We start from the raw sequence: 17,725 nt of genomic DNA, 5'->3' as shown, positions 1-17,725 counted from the left end.
TTGTAAAAAAAAAAAAAAAAAAAGAACCTAAAGGCCCCCCAGTCTGTGAGAAACAATATTGTCTGGTCTGATTTTCTCAATTCCAAGCATCATGTTTGAAGGAAACCAGGCACTGCTCATCACCTGCAAAGTACCATCCCAAAAGTAAAGTGTGCTGGTAGCAGCCTCATGCTACAGGGTACTTGTCGGAGTAGAAGTAAACTCAATGCACCAAATAAAATAGATAAATTAGACTGGGCAGAAGGTTCACCTTCCAACATAACAATGAACCTAAGCACACAGTAAGAGTGGCTTATAGACAACTCTGTGAATGTCCTCTTTGATAGTCCAGCCAGAGCCTGGGATTGAACCCAATCAAACATTCTGGTCTCCATCCAAGCTGACAGAGTTTGAGAGGTGAAGAGGTGAGGAGAAGAATGGCAGATAATTGCCAAATGTTGATGTGCAAATCTTGTTGCATCATACCCAAAAAGTCTTGAGGCTGTAAAGGTGCTTCAGTGAAGTACTGAGTTAAGTTTATAAATACTTATGCAATGTACTGATTTCAGTTTTTATAATTTTTAAGAAATTTATGAAGTTGTGACAATTCTATTTTTGCCTAGTCATTATGGTGCACAGAGTGTAGATTGATGTGGGAAAAAAGTAATTTAAAACAGTTTACCATAAGGCAGCAACATAACAAAACGTGAAAAATGAAGGGGTATGAATACTTTCGCAAGGCATTGTAGAGTAAACATCCTTCACTGTCACTGTGATGTTCTCTGACTGAACCAAGGAAGTCAAAGAGTCCTTTGTTTTTCAGGAAATGACAGTCTGGCATGACAACAAAGTGCACTACAAAGTGCTTCCATTAAATTACAAACAGATTACATGTGATTTGGAAGAAGAATAAAGCACTACTGGTTAAAAAGACCTTATTGTAGGCTAACAACCATGTAGAACTGACCTATCCTATATTTTCTTGATTTCTAACTTATAGATGGTTTGATAACCATCATCCCAAGCATACAGTTGCTTATCCTTTGGATGGAAACGCATAGCGGAGTGGCTGGTGTAACGCTTTGGAAAGAAAAGCACAGGGATGCTCTCGGAGTAGATGGTGTCATGGATATCAAACAAGCATTGGATGCTGGATCTTCCACCATAGTGTGAGTTGTAGACCACATATAAGGTACCACAGACTATAAAAGCTGCTTCTGCATCACGACTATTGCAGTTAGTATCCCATGTGTGCTCCACTGCCAGACTATTGTGGTCCAGTTTGGTGATCACCAAGTTGCCGCCAAAGTCTGGGTCGGCATGAATGGACCAGAGTCCCATTTCATCTACAGAAAGATCCAGCAGGGTGTGAGGATTGAGGGAATATGCCGGCAACCGACCGGCTCCAGGAAGCAGCACCCGATCAGCCACCGTACGGTTGCTGAGGTGGACCTTCAGGATCTCATTGTTGGTGTCTGCGTTGTGGTAGTACACAAAGCCGTTGTAGACCACATGGCCAGTTCCATGCCAGGGAAAAGGAAGACGGATAACTTCTGTTTTTTTGGTGGAGTTTGGTTCGGTGAAGGACTTCAAAGAGGTATATCCTAATACCGTGCTGTTTCGAGTGCCACTAAAAAAGTAAATCTTTGCAGAACCCTTTGTCGGATCCTTCATCCAGGACCCACTGGCGTCGCCTGCTTTCTTGACGATTTTGAGCGACTTGATTCCCACAACTTCGGAACTGCAGTCTGGAAGAATCAAGGTATAAAAAAAAAGTTTATGAAGGTGTAGCATACAGTAATTGTTATAATTATTTATAATGATTATACTTATAAAAGGAAAGGAGGTGAAGTGAGGCCAAGTATGGTGACCCATACTAGGAATTTGTGCTCTGCATTTAACCCATCCAAGTGCACACACACAGTAGTGAACACACACCCGGAGCAGGGGGCAGCCATTGCTGCGGCGCCCGGGGAGCAGTTGGGGGTACGGTGCCTTGCTCAAGGGACTCACCTCAGTCGTGGTATTGAGGGTGGAGAGAGTGCTGGTTATTCACCTTCCCCACCGACAATCCCTGCCGGACCTGAGACTCGAACCCGCAACCTTTGGGTTACAAGTCCGACTCTCTAACCATTAGGCCCTTATGTATAATTATGTAGATTACATGCTTTAAGTCTTGATTACAGAGTTGCACAATAGATGTATCAATTATGAGACAATATTAGAGATTATTTTAATTTATTACTTTTGGTGTTGGATTGATAATGAATATTTAATTTTGCATGCAATGTTTGCAACCTTCGCCATCATGTAATGCTCATTTAAAGCTTTTTCTTTTAACCTCTTAACTGTTACCCATCCCCTCAGCGGTATGCCTAAGTTTACTTTACCATATTACAAATAAATCCTAATCTAATCATGACAAACTATACAGTAGTCAACATTCGAAGTGGATCAAAAAAGTTCATCAAAAGTTGTCCTAAGATAAGAATGGGTATTCTTTTTGGTTTTAGGACGAATTTGATGAAAGGTTTTGATCCACTTCGAATGTTGACTACTATATATCGTTGAAAAGGTTGAAGACTCTTAAATAGATATTTTACCACTGTTTTGTGTTACAAGTAATGTAGGAAAAGTAATAATTAATTTATGACAAGAGTGCACCTCAAAAATCTGAGCCTTGTCCCAAAAATACTTTCTTCGTTGCCTTTTCCCCTATCACGCTTTAGAAATCAGAATTTATATATCAGTTTAAAACATAAAATCTCTAAATTCACCCTTTGAAAAGAATTTTTAAAATTAGACATTACATTACCATGGAAAATGTACATTAAAATCATTATACAAAATATTTTCGTTCATGAATTATAAAAATGTAAGTTTGGATAATGCATTTTCACAACTATGTTCAAAAATTAGAGTGACAGTTAAAGGGTTAATAACACTTACAATCCAATAATTATTTAATTTAATTTATTCCTGTGGCAAAACTTTTTGTGATGTTAAATGTATTTTAGAATTTATTATATCATAATTTATAAAGATATAATAAATTATAAATTATTCTAACATATATGTATTAATTATATTATAATTATTAATTATAATAATTTATTATAATACTGTATTTAACACTGTTAATCTTTAGCAAATCTCAAAATGAATATCTTTTTTTATACTGTACATTATAATGTTGTGATGCCTAAATTTACTCGTAGCATTTAAATATGTCAGATTTTTGTTTTTAGGGTATTAATTAATTTAGATAAAATAGCATAATATTAAAATATTGGTGCATACTTTTTGGTAGACATTATAAAATTAAACATTTACATGCTTTATGTCATTCTTATAGAGTTGCACAACAGATTGGTACCATATCACTTATAAGGTAATATTAGACATTTTTAATTTAATTATGGTTTTGGTGTCGGACTGATAATGAATATTAATTTTTAATGCAATTTTTTTACATTTAGATTACCTTTGGCATCATATAATGCTCATTTAAAGTTATTTATTTTAATAACACTAATAATTTAAGAATTAATTAATTTAAATTATTCCTGTGATGGCAAAGCTTTTTGTGATGGTAAACGTTACTTATAATTTATTATATAATAATTTATAAATATATAATAAATGATAATGTATAATAATTTAATTATAATTGTAATATTAATTAATTATAATAATTTATTATAATTAAATACTGAATTATCAATGTTAATCTTTAGAAAATCAAAAAATAAATATGAATTTTTCATACTTTACATTATAATGTTTATAATTAATATAATTTACTTGTAGCATTTGAAATATCCGATTTTGGTTTTTAGTGTATTCATTTATTTAGACAAAACATATAATTTAAATATTGGTGCATACTTTCTTGTAGACATTAAAAAATTAAACATCTCAAATGCATTTAAATTATTTATACAGTTTTCCTCAGAAAATGAAATCTCCATAATGTAATGCACATATTCAAGCGCTAACCCCAAAAATGACCTGAAAATGAAAGTTGTAATTCAAAACATCTTATTTACCTTTGTTCTTAAGGATCGCAGATGTCTTTTTTAGTTTGTCTTCTTTCACCTGGTGCTCGATCAGCGAGTCCTCGATGTCAACCTGATCGGTGCCAGGGATCTTTTCATGCAGGTATTCCACATCTCTCTCCACTCGGTCCAAACGCATAGCAAAGGTGTCAATGTGACCTTTGACCTCTGATTTGAGCACGTTCATCTTACTCGCTTCAACGTGTATCTCCTTGGACATGTCGTACATCCTTCGACTGAAATGCTGGAAGTCTTGCTCGCATTTGATCAGTCGTCCCTTTTCAGATAAATGCATTAAAAGATAAATTGAACAGAAAGCCTAATAAAACATCTACAATATTTTAAATAGTGTAGTGTATATGTTGCATGCTAGAAACTGTGTTTAGTCTAAATACAAAACATGGAGAAACATGCTTTTTGCTAACCATCTAAACCTTGACCCCCTAATTTGGCCAAGACACAGATGAACTGGAGGAACATTATAAATTATCAATCACATTTTAAAGAAATAGAAATGGTTTGGCTTATTGCATCTGAATATCAGTGCTATCAAACAGTTTGATTCCTCTGATTTGTATGACTATTTTAGTTAGATTTGGGTTATGGTGTAGGAATGTTGTTTAAAAATGATGCAAAAACAAATTGAATGTACCAAAAAGAGTAGTTTAGAAAGAGTTATATCTTAAAGTTTAGCTAATAGTGAGCGATAAATTAAAATATTACATTGGATTCTGTTAAATCATGTAAAAGAACATGTATTTGGCCAAAAAATCAGTTATTTTAAGAAAAAAATGTCTTACCTCCAGCTGCTGAAGTTGTCTCTGAAAATATTCCATAATAAAATCAGGAGTTGTCCTTTGAGCTTGTCCCGTTCCAAGCAAAAGAAATATAGTTACCAAAGACAAAAGCATGATGTATATTTTCACCTGATTTCCTTCTGTCTCGTTTAGGCTGCGTTATATAATAAAACCGAGAGAACTCCCTTCTTATCTAATGTCTGTCTGGTAAAAATGAAGCCAGGTGGAGTTCAAGAAGCAACTGGTTGTTTGTTATTCAAATTCTGGAACTGTATTGGAAAAAAGATGCTGAAAAGGCAGGTCTTCACAAGCTGTGTTTTTAGTCGTAATGAACTCCAGATGTCCTGACACGCTTTTACTCGATAAATCAGCTCTGCAGATCATACGATTCAAATTACTGCATCTTTACAGTATAATATATACCATACTTGCCTCTCTCCTTTTCAATTTGTTCATTAGCCTTTGAAGAGTTCAAGTTGGAAATTTGAGACGGGAAACACATCAGGACACCTTCAGGAGCTTCAGTCAGTCTGGCTGTCCAAAATAACTACAATTTTGGCACACAAGCAGACATTTTCCTGCCAAATAACTAATGTAGGGGGAAAATGACTTGGAAGAACTCTCAAAGCAGGAACTTTGTTATTGTCTTCAAAATACTGAATAAGTCGTAAATTCAACAATATATAATTCATTAAAAAAAAGTAATTAAATAATTTGATTTGAATTGGTCGTAGAAACAAAACAAATATTCGGTTTATATTAGTAAGACTAAAAAATATTTAGCATTAAAATATTTCTAGTTTCTTTTCAAACCGTTGAACCTCCCAGAGAAATTGCAATGTGGTGATTCTGTTTGTCCATACGATGGCGCCTTAATACAAAAACGACAATGTGAACTCCGGGAACAGGATTCCCTTTCCCAACATCTCTGCAATTCACCATTTTCCCTTGGATAATTCCCTTTAGACGTTCATAACCTCTTGACACCACTGGCCCAAATTCTGCTAGTCAATTATTTAAGCTGTTATATAATGGCATCATTCAAAATTGTTTCTCATTCTAAACAGAAATCACAAAACAAGCTTTTTACATTAACTACAGCATCAGATCAAATCTTCTTTATATGGGCCATTCTACAGTATTGGTCCAAACTGCTGTCCCACAACCAACAATGTTTACTAAGATCCTTCTATTATCTATTGAAACCCACAATAATATTTAAAATATTAGTAAGCTTAATATATACAAAATCATCATTTAGTGAGTACTTTCAACTAGGAGGTGGCTGTGCCGAACCCTAACCTCTAAATTTCCACTTATGAAATTGATATTGAAATAATGTTTTTTGTTCCATTGTTGTTTTTAAAAGTATCTTTTTGATAAGTGAAGTTTTTTTTTTTTTTTTACTTCATTAGAATGTAAGGTAAAATTCTGTAATTACTGTCACTACTGAAACATGGGATGTTTTGTCAAAAATAAAGTAAACTGAATTATCAGCTAAGATGTTATGATAGTGTTTGGTTCAATGTATATTCAAACTAATGAATCCTTAAGTTTGAAATCAGTATGATCAACTTTTTGCCTTTTACAAAGAAACACTGGATTCGAAATACAACAAATCTCATCAATTACACTTGAAATATTGTCAAAATATAATTGTTATTGATTTACCTCTGACATTTTTTAATAAAATAGCAAAAATATAGATCTATTTACAATGTAGATGAAAGTAAAATCTTAATAGGTCAATATAACCCTTCTAATTAAACTATTAATACTGTGTTTTGGTTGTGACAAATTTGGGGACAGGACAAATATTTTAAAACTTTCTAAAAATATGAGAATTAACTGCACAGTTACTACACAATTAAATTTTTCAAGATGTTTCCAGCTCTGACTTCGGACCAATTCTGTAGAATGGCCCATATATGCCTCACTAATTTGCTGTGGGTACTTTTTATTATTATTATTTAATAGAAATAGAAATGAAGCTCGGGCAATTGTTAAAAATGAGGTTTGATTGTCAAGGGAGGACTGAGCTTAGTACCAAAGAAAGCACAGCAAAAGGAAAGCGACAGGCTCAAATGATGTAGAAACATTTGATGTGGAAACTTTTGTGGCCTAATTCAATCACAACTCTGCAAATTCAAGGCCTTGATTTACTAAAGTAAAGCACACTGCAAATACATGAAGAGAATTCCAACAACAACAAAAAATCCATATAAAAACGAGCCCTAGTTTGTATTTACAAAAAAAATCGTTATTAAAATCATTTTAAAACTACTTCAAAACACCTTGTCCTAAAGTACTTCCATTAATAACAATATCTAAGTGGCTGGTTACTGAACTCCAACCCAGCAAAGCGAGACAAAACCCTTCATCAAAGCTTCCATTAGTGGAACATTGTGTCTCTTCCAATAGCGAATGAGTTTAACAACATCTCATCATCAGTGACTTCATGTCCCTATCTCAAGCCCATAAAAGCTTGCTAATGTGTATGTCTGATATTAATATATTTTTCTGAGCTTATAACATCTCTGCTCTGGGGAGTTGCATCTAATTCTAATGGTTGTGGCTATTTACACAAAAGACTATAGTATAAAACAACAGATCCCTAAAATGACTAGAAATTAATGTGTTTATCTCTACAGTTGAACTTTTGTACAAAAATTAATAAGTGTGGAAGGTAAATATCAGACAACACACTACTCACAGACCAAAACATTGCTTCTACCACCAAATGAGGGCATGCCTGGTCCCCATACAGTCTCCACAACTGAGCCAACCCTCTGACACACTTCCATAATTCCCTCTCATCTTTTTTTAGGGTTTTATCCCTACAGCTCCCAGCTGTTTAGAACTACATATGCAACAACACTTTCATGACTTTGTCAGGAAGCTTCAAAGCACTAATTTATGATTCCTGATAGATTTGCATCCTTTGTGTCAAGCAGAAAAGATGGAGCAGATATAAAAAGACTGTAGATATAGGGGCATGCTATAATCCTAGCTAACAAGAAAATGTGTTATAAGAATATTTTGATAATGTTTCCATTGTCAAGTTATTTCTGAAGGTTAGCCAAAGTTCTGTGAATATTGCTTAGTTGCGATGTTGCATAAACTACATATACAGTTGAGGTCAAAAGTTTACATACACCTTGCAAAATGTTAATTATTTTACCAAAATAAGAGGGATCATACTAAATGCATCATATTTTTTATTTAGTACTGACCTGAATAAGATATTTCATAAAATATCTTTACATAGTCACATTTTTTGTGATAGTTGTTAATGAGTCCCTTGCTTGTCCTGAACAGTTAAACTGCCCACTGTTTTTCAAAAAAATCCTTCAGGTCTCCTTTCCAATAATGACTGAATAATTTTGAGATCCATCTTTTCACACTGAGGACAACTGAGGGACTCATATGCAACTATTACAAGGTTCAAACGCTCACTGATGCTCCAGAAAGAAATACAATGCATTAAGAGCTGGGGGTGAAAACTTTCGAACAGAATGAAGATGTGTACATTTTTCTTATTTTTACCTAAATATCATGTTTTTTCATTTAGTACTACCCTTCAGAAGCTACAGAAGATACTTGCATGTTTCCCAGAAGACAAAATTAGTTACATTTACCCTGATCTTTAAATTCAAAAAGTTTTCACACCCTGTCTCTTAATGCATCATGTTTCCTTCTGAAGGATCAGTGAGCATTTGAACCTTCTGTAATAGTTACATACGAGTCTCTCAGTTGTCCTCTGTGTGAAAAGATGGATTTCAAAATCATACAGTCATTTTAGGAAAGGGTTCAAATATACAAAAATTATGAAAAACCAAAGAATTTGTGGAACCTGAAGGATTTTTCTGAAGAACAGCAGGTAGTTTAACTGTTCAGGACAAACGAGGGACTCATGAACAATTCAATTCAATTCAATTCAATTCAAGTTTATTTGTATAGCGCTTTTTACAATACAAATTGTTGCAGAGCAGCTGTACAAAAGTTTTAGGCTACTACAATATATTTAGTAGCTTATTAGTGGTGAATACTGTATGTTGAGTCGATGTACATATGATATAAATATTAAAATCAGTAACTGTGTAATCAAACAGATGATGAACATTAATTGCAATGGTTATGTGCTGTAATCGACTTGTAGGAAAATTGTGTAGTGCTGTATGTTGTTTCAAGGCTGGCATCATCTGCGGTCCTCTGAGGGGTTGGCATCATCTCTTCTTCTGAATCCGGGCTGAATCTTGTGTAAACCCTAGTTACCACGGGATGGAAATCCCGTGGCAGAGACAGAGAAACAAAGAAATAATTAGCGTAGCTGCTGTTCCAACTTCCGACCAAACAAAAATGATGTGTTTAGCCCAAGCTGAGGAATATTAATGTGCATTTGATCAGATGTAACTGAAATTACAACGTTATGAGATACATTATGAATGCTTGGCTAAAGAGATGAGTCTTTAATCTAGATTTAAACATAGAGAGTGTGTCTGAACCCCGAACGTTATCAGGAAGGCTATTCCAGAGTTTGGGAGCCAAATGAGAAAAGGCTCTCCCTCCTTTAGTGGACTTTGCTATCCTAGGTACTACCAAAAGTCTAGAGTTTTGCGACCTTAGGGAGCGTGAGGGATTGTAGCGTAGTAGGAGACTAGTTAGGTATGCAGGAGCTAAACAATTTAGGGCCTTATAGGTAAGAAGTAATATTTTGTAAGTGATACGGAACCTAATAGGTAGCCAGTGTAGAGACTGTAAAATTGGGGTAATATGATCATATTTTCTTGACCTGGTAAGGACTCTAGCAGCTGCATTTTGGACTACCTGTAGCTTATTTATTGAAGAAGCAGGACAACCACCTAGTAGTGCATGTATGAACAACTATCACTAAAAATAAAAAAATAATAAAAAAATAAAACCACAGCTGTGGATCATTCAGGTAACACAGTATTATGAATCAAGCGTATGTAAACTTTTGAACTGGGTCATTTTCATAAATTCAACTATTATTTTTTCTTGTGGACTTTATGTAAACGTCTTTTATGTGAAATATCTTATTCAGGTCAGTACTAAATAAAAAACATGCATTTTGTATGATCCCTCTTATTTTGGTAAAATAATGAACATTTTGCAGATTCTAAACTTTTGACCTTATTGGTTACAAATAAGATGTTGTAGGCTCTATTTTTTAAATGGATGTTATTCACATTCACTTAAAGTTCAGTTAACCAAGTGAAAAACTGAATGCACAGAGTAAGCAGACATCAACACTGTGCTTAAGTAGGACAGCATATTGACATTTATAGATTAAGTGTAATTTTTTCCATTAAAATACCTTCTCGGCTGTATGTGGGTCCTTCCTGGTAATCAATAACTTTTGGCTTCGTATTTTTAGAAAAAGAGGTAAAAAAGTATTATTTTTTTTTGTTCTTGAACAATAACAAAACAATTACTGATGAATAGAATATGTCTTGATTATTAGGAACTGGTACTTTTTTGTGCCCATTTCCTGCCATACCCTTATTATTTTAATTGTTTTAATCCATTTTATATTGTGTGTGTGTGTGTGTGTGTGTGTGTGTGTGTGTGTGTGTGTGTGTGTGTGTGTGTGTGTGTGTGTGTGTGTTAAGACCCAGATTTTACATTGAACATCAAGAGGCAACCCAACATTAAGGTGACTAGATAAGGAAAACTGTGCTGAAAATGGAAATAGACATTCAAAATATCACCAAAAATCTATAGTTAAAGGGATAGTTCAGCCAAAAATGAAAATTCTGTCATTAATTACTCTCCCTCATGTCGTTCCAAACGGTAACACCTTCGTTCACCTTTGCAACACAAAATAAATCTGAGAGCTTTCTGATCCTGCATAGACAGCAATGCAATTGACAATTTCAAGGCCCAGAAAGGTAGTAAGTGTCTTTCTTTTTGACCAATAACAGATAGAGAGAGTGTTTAGAAACGGAACACAACACCCTCCACTGAATGTTCTTCAATGTAAGCCTATGGGCACTATAGGGAAAAAAGAGGAGAATAACAACATCTAGTAAACAGTAAAACAGTTTGAACTACAAACCAGGGTGTTCATAATTAAGATAACACATTAAAATAATATGGTAAGACACATCAATTTCAATATCAAACAGCAAAACAAGCTGATTTGTACAGCTAAAAATAGCTGGATGGGGATAAGCCAATAGAAATTACTTAATTCACATTTAACATCAATTATCAAATTAAACGATACACATGAAAGTAAGCATAAGATTGTGAATGTATAAAGATGTAGGAGTTCTGTGTAAACGGAGCCTAATAGTGTATGTCTGTTTTTTTATTTGAAAGTAGACAACGTCTTACCTGCTCAGTACTGTACTTTGAGGAGAAACCAGACACTGGATATTCGTTGCTTCAATCAAGGGTTATTGCTTAGCTGGAACAACTATAACATTAGGGATCCCTCAAGGCTCTATTCTTGGACTGGTTTTATTCAGCCTTTATTGCCTTGCCACCTCCTGGGAATGTTATCAGAGCATCTCTTTGATATTTGAAATGCTAAAAATCATATTAAAGTCATTTAGATTTCTGGACACATGACTGTTGTCCTGTCTGAGGCTGAACATTTAATTCTAAACATAACTTTGATCTCTTATTCAGTATGTTATCCAGCACTGATCTGTTATTTGCCACTAATAGATGTATTGTTATGGTTTATTTGACAATTTGCTTTGTCTGAAATAAGAGTTGTTTGCATTTACTGACCTTGTCACCAATGTCTTCTGTTTGATGTTTTCTTTGCCTAGTTGTTGAAGTCTTTGTTTTGGTGTTTGCACTTGCTTAGCATTGCAGCGTTTATTAAACATGCTTTGAGAACAGAGACCTGAACATCTTTCTTCTGAGCTTGCGCTGAAGAAAATTAATCACCATTGAAACATTCTGTCTTGCACCTTGGGACTTAGTGGGAAAGCAAGCAGTCTATTTATTCCACTTTAATGTACACAAGGATTTGAATATTCATGTGGTCTACTAACATGTGTGTTGTGTACACATACCGCATTGGGGAAAAATACATTGGGGTCCAAAAGTCTGACACCACAGTTGAAAGTTGGAAATAAACAGTTTAAGGAATCGTTAAAAAAAGCCTTGAAATTACAAAAATGCTAAATAATGTAATATATGTCTTACTGAGATGAATCACTCTGACATCTGGTGACATTCCCATGTTGATATATTATGCATTATCACATACTCTAAGTGCTTCGGTGGTCTCGCTGAAACCTGATCCGTGTTATGAAGATGGATGTGAAAGATAGAGACAACCTTACAGGAATCTGACAGGAGGAAAAAACAGAATGCACACCCTGCTATTTGTGCAAAGTCTGCCATATGCTTATTAATCAGCATTATTCTATTTTAATTGTTTAACCCATTTTTATAATCCGAGAGCTTTCTGACCCTGCATAGACAGCAACACAACTAACCCCTTCAAGGTTCAGAAAGGTAGTAAGTGTTGTGGTGCTGTCATGAACGTGCATTGCCACAAGAGAAGAAATTGTTGGACAAAGTCATTATTTTTGTTTTCTTTGCACACAGAAAGTATTGTTGTAGCTTCATAACATTACGGTTGAACCACTGATGTCACATGGACCATTTTAATGATGTCCTTACTACCTTTCTGAACCTTGAACGTGCCAGTTGCGTTGCTGTCTATGCAGAGTCAGAAAGCTCTCGGGTTTCATGAAAAATATCTTAATTTGTATTCCAAAGATGATCGAAGGTCTTACGGGTTTGGAACAACATGAGGGTGGGTAATTACAGTAATTCTGCTTTTCAAATGTTATTTTGTTTGTGCTTTTGGAAGTGGATTTTCAATATCCATAATTAGGCTTATTGTTTTGCATTTTATGCTCATTTTGAGCACAAAGTATGTGTTTTCTACAAAGTAATTGTGGTGTTTAACTGATTATGGGAAATTTATAGCTGTCTGGTCACCTTACCCAACACTTTATTCATGATTTTTCAAGGATGAAGGCAACTTCTACCATGTGAATTTAAAACAAAAGACTGAAGAGTTAGAAAGAAAAATGCAATGCAATCTTGATGCATTTAAATATTGATCAGCCTATTCATATCCCTGTCCTATGCACAATTATATGGCTAGTTGCCTTTTACTTTTTCTTCATATAACCATTTTTGATACATGATACTGAATAAAAACACTTGTGCTTAATGTAAACGCTCTAAAGAGAGTTAGGGCTCAGTTCTATATACAGTCGTGGCCAAAAGTTTTGAGAATTACATAAATATTGGAAATTGGAAAAGTTGCTGCTTAAGTTTTTATAATAGCAATTTGCAAATACTCCAGAATGTAATGAAGAGTGATCAGATGAATTGCATAGTCCTTCTTTGCCATTAAAATTAACTTAATCCCAAAAAAAACTTTCCACTGCATTGTTAAGAAGGCTTCAGGGCATCCAAGAAAGTCCAGCAAGCGCCAGGATCGTCTCCTAAAGAGGATTCAGCTGCGGGATCGGAGTGCCACCAGTGCAGAGCTTGCTCAGGAATGGCAGCAGGCAGGTGTGAGAGCATCTGCACGCACAGTGAGGCCAAGACTTTTGGAAGATGACCTGGTGTCAAGAAGGGGAGCAAAGAAGCCACTTCTCTCCAAAAAAAAACATCAGGGACAGATTGATCTTCTGCAAAAAGTATGGCGAATGGACTGCTGAGGACTGGGGCAAAGTCATATTCTCTGATGAAGCCTCTTTCCGATTGTTTGGGGCATCTGGAAAAAGGCTTGTCCGGAGAAGAAAAGGTGAGCACTCCCATCAGTCCTGTGTCATGCCAACAGTAAAGCATCCTGAGACCATTGTGGGGTTGCTTCTCATCCAAGGGAGTGGGCTCACTCACAATTTAGCCCAAAAACACAGCCACAAATAAAGAATGGTACCAAAACACCCTCCAACAGCAACTTCTTCCAACAATCCAACAACAGTTTGGTGAAGAACAATGCATTTTCCAGCACGATGGAGCACCGTGCCATAAGGCAAAAGTGATAACTAAGTGGCTCGGGGACCAAAACGTTGAAATGAACAAATTCCAAGAAGTGATTATGAAAGAATGGGTTGCTATCAGTCAGGATTTGGCCCAGAAGTTGATTGAGAGCATGCCCAGTCGAATTGCAGAGGTCCTGAAAAAGAAGGGCCAACACTGCAAATACTGACTCTTTGCATAAATGTCATGTAATTGTCGATAAAAGCCTTTGAAACGTATGAAGTGCTTGTAATTATATTTCAGTACATCACAGAAACAACTGAAACAAAGATCTAAAAGCAGTTGAGCAGCAAACTTTGTGAAAACTAATATTTCATTCTCGAAACTTTTGGCCACGACTGTACAGTTGAAGTCAAAAGTTTACATACACCTTGATTCTTAATACTGTGTTGTTACCTGAATGATCCACAGTTTATTTTTGTTTAGTGATAGTTCTTCATAAGTCCCTTGTTTGTCCATCTTTTCACACTGAGGACAACTGAGAGACTCGTAGGAAACTTTTACAGAAAGTTCAAACATTCACTGATGCTTCAGAAGGAAACAATGCATTAAGAGCCAAGGGGCGAAAACTTTTTTAAGATCAGGGTAAATTTAGCTTCTTTTTTTTGTCTTCTGTAGCTTCTGAAGGGCAGTACTAAATGAAAAAAAGATATTTATGCAAAATAAGAAAAATATACACACCTTCATTCTGTTCAAAAGTTTTCACCCCCAGCTCTTAATGCATTGTTTCCTTCTGAAGCATCAGTGAGTGTTTGAACCTTCTGTAATAGCTGCATATGAGTCCCTCAGTTGTTCCCAGTGTGAAAAGATGGATCTCAGAATCATACAGCCATTGTTGAAAAGGATTCAAATACACAATGCTGAAAAACCAAAGAATTTGTGGGACCTAAGGGATTTTTCTGAAGAACAGAAGGCAGTTTAACTGTTCAGGACAAACAAAGGGACTCATGAAAACTCAGCTGTTGATCATTCAGGTAACAACAACAGTATAAAGAATCAAGTGGATGTAAACTTTTGAACAGGGTCATTTTTATAAATTAAACTATCATTTTCTCTTGTGGACTTTATGTAAATGATGTTTTATTAACAAGTTTCGGGAGGAGCACGATCAGATAATCAACTTGGCCCAGGTGAAGCTCATCAGCCAATCACCTTAACAAGCTCAATTCGTATATAAATACAGCCAGCTCACCTACGTTCCACGACGGTTTTCTAGCATCCCACCCCCACCCCAACACCTCACTCTCCATTTAAGTCATCCCATTTTGGGATGGGATGGGATGGGATGGGATGGGATGGGGGTTCTCTGGGTTCGGGCTCCATCCCGAGCTCGGAGCCCTCCCCCCGGACAGCACGCCAAAAATACTTATTAAATTGCCTTATCACATTATATGAGAGTGCGAACTCGTGAAACATCTTTTATGTGACATATCTTATTCAGGTCAGTACTAAATAAAACCTAACATGCATTTTGTATGAACATTTTGCAGATTCTGCAATGTGTATGTAAACTTTTGACAACTGTGTGTTTTTTGTGCATTAAGGTGTACTAACATGCATAAATGTTTGTCCATGTACAATAATGAGTAATGATAGGTACCATCGTATTGTTTGGACAGCGATATAGCCATAGAACAGAGCGTTAATTGTTCTGCGTATGAATTGCGTGCTTAGCAGCCAATAACAAACAATTATTCGGTAATCGTGAGAGCATGGAATTCCCTTGATGATTAAACCGGATAGATGATCAATCCTTCACAGGGCTTTTCAAATAAGTGATGCGTGCTAACTGCGAAATCCTAATATTCAGGAAATCCCCTGGGTTGTAAATCAGGGACATGTAACCATAGCGTTGCTCACCTAATTGGCTTCCATTTAAAGCTGGAGGCTGCAATTCACCTCTGAACTGTAATGAGAGAGCATATATAGCTTCTGAGGATTATAAAGAGGATGGGAGAGTCATGGTTTCTATTTTGCATCAAAATACGCCTGTAGTCACATAAAGTATGAATACATTGCCTGGCTAAATGAAGCATCAATAATAGTTCCAATGGACCACAGTAACATGCACCTGACGTCACTGATGTTTCAATTGCAAAACAGATTAGCTAGTCTACCATTTGAGCATCGAAGGCTTCAACATATGTTTGTGTAACCTATAATCTGATTTAGCAAGCACTTCAGAAAGTGTTTTCTTTAGTATGCGCATATTAGCCGAGAAAATCACACATTGCCATATCATATTCTGACTTAATTGGATGCGACCCTTGTTAGCACACCCACTCTCAAGTTTAATTTAAAGGTGCAAAAGGAGAAGAATTGAGGTAATTAACCAAATCATCCATGGATATGTCATTCATCCTGCCGTCGGAACAGGTGTGCGGGGGTTGTAGCAATGCGGAGTGGGGAGAATTGTTTCTGTAACTGGACTGCTACTCTATTACCGAAAACATGGTGTGCAACGGCTGCAGAATTTCACAGAAAACAGTGGTGCAATCTTTATCTAGTCGTCTTTTTAAACTAAGACAGAGTGTGAGGAGATGATCCGAAATATGAAATCCAGGCTCTTATTTTAAAAGTGAAAGTTCGCCCCAAAATAAAACACTCTCATCATTATAATGCCTTTTTTTTGGAGCTCCACAGGCTGGATCTCCTTTTACTTCCCTAGTGTTTTGGAAGTAAAAATCCAACTCATTTTCTTCTTATGGCAATTGATTTTGATAACTTAAAAACCATTAAAGACAGAACTACTTAAAGGTATAGTTGACCAAAAAAATGAAAATTCAGTTATTACTCACCCTTATGTTGTTTCAAACCCGTAAGACCTTCGTTCATCTTCAGAACACAAATTAAGGTATTTTTGATGAAATCTGAAAGCTTTCTGACCCTGCATAGACAGCAATGTAACTGATACATTGTTAAAATCGTCGGTGAGATCAGTGGTTCATCCGCAATTTTATAAAAAAAAAAAATTGCGCACAAAAAGTATTCTCGTATTGGCTCAGCAGAAACTTTTTGAATTTGAAGATCAGGGAAAATGTAACTTTTTTGTCTTCTGGGAAACAAGTATCTTTTGTAGCTTCTGAAGGGCAGTACTAAATGAAAAAATTTGATATTTAGGCAAAATAAGAAAAATGTACACATCTTTATTCTGTTCAAAAGTTTACACCCCCTGGCTCTTAATGCATTGTGTTTTCTTCTGAAGCATCAGTGAGCATTTGAGCCTTCTGTAATAGTTGCATATGAGTCCCTCAGTTGTCCTCAGTGTGAAAAGATGGATCTAAAATCAAACAGTTATCGTTGGAAAGAGTTCAAATACACAAGAATGCTGAAAAACCAAAGAATTTGTGGGACCTGAAGAATTTTTCTGAAGAACAGCTGACAGTTTAACTGTTCAGGACAAACAGAGGACTCATGAACAGCTATCACAAAAAAAAAAAAAAAAGTATTCTCGTACTGGCTCACCTGAAACGTTGTTGTCAAGTAAAGAAACAACCAAAATAGCTTAAACCAGGTAAAACTGTTTCTACAGATCACCTTTCACATTTAAAACCATTTAATTGAACATCTAATAATGAATGTCGAGGTCAAATCACTACAGAAATATATGAAGGAAAGTTATGTGTGACACATTGTCAAATGATTAACATGTAAATAAAAATAACTCTTATTAATATCATCATTTTAAATTTTCAAAAGCCTCCAGATCCTGTAGCAGATGTTGCTGTGCAAGAAAAGTCATTAGTTACTAAGCACGCTGGTGTTATATAACTATTGCGAACGTAACCAATGGCAGATGAAAGCAAATATAGAATGACTCCCGAAATTGTATTTGAACAG

General features: G+C 35.5%; 1 protein-coding gene across 1 annotated transcript; it reads right to left on the bottom strand.

Annotated features, from left to right (window-relative positions):
• Positions 1–951: 951 nt before the first annotated feature.
• Positions 952–4,948, bottom strand: olfml1 (olfactomedin-like 1). The gene is made up of 3 exons (XM_073831380.1): positions 4,838–4,948; positions 4,029–4,314; positions 952–1,727 (listed from the first exon to the last, which is right to left on the bottom strand). Exons 1-3 carry the CDS (start codon positions 4,946–4,948, stop codon positions 952–954), a joined length of 1,173 nt encoding a protein of 390 aa, XP_073687481.1.
• Between the last annotated feature and the right edge of the window lie 12,777 nt (positions 4,949–17,725).

The sequence above is a fragment of the Garra rufa genome, chromosome 25 (assembly GCF_049309525.1).
Source record: "Garra rufa chromosome 25, GarRuf1.0, whole genome shotgun sequence".
Taxonomy (NCBI): Eukaryota; Metazoa; Chordata; class Actinopteri; order Cypriniformes; family Cyprinidae; genus Garra; species Garra rufa.
Note: the sequence above shows the minus strand (reverse complement) of the source record. Positions and strands in the feature narration are given on the sequence as shown.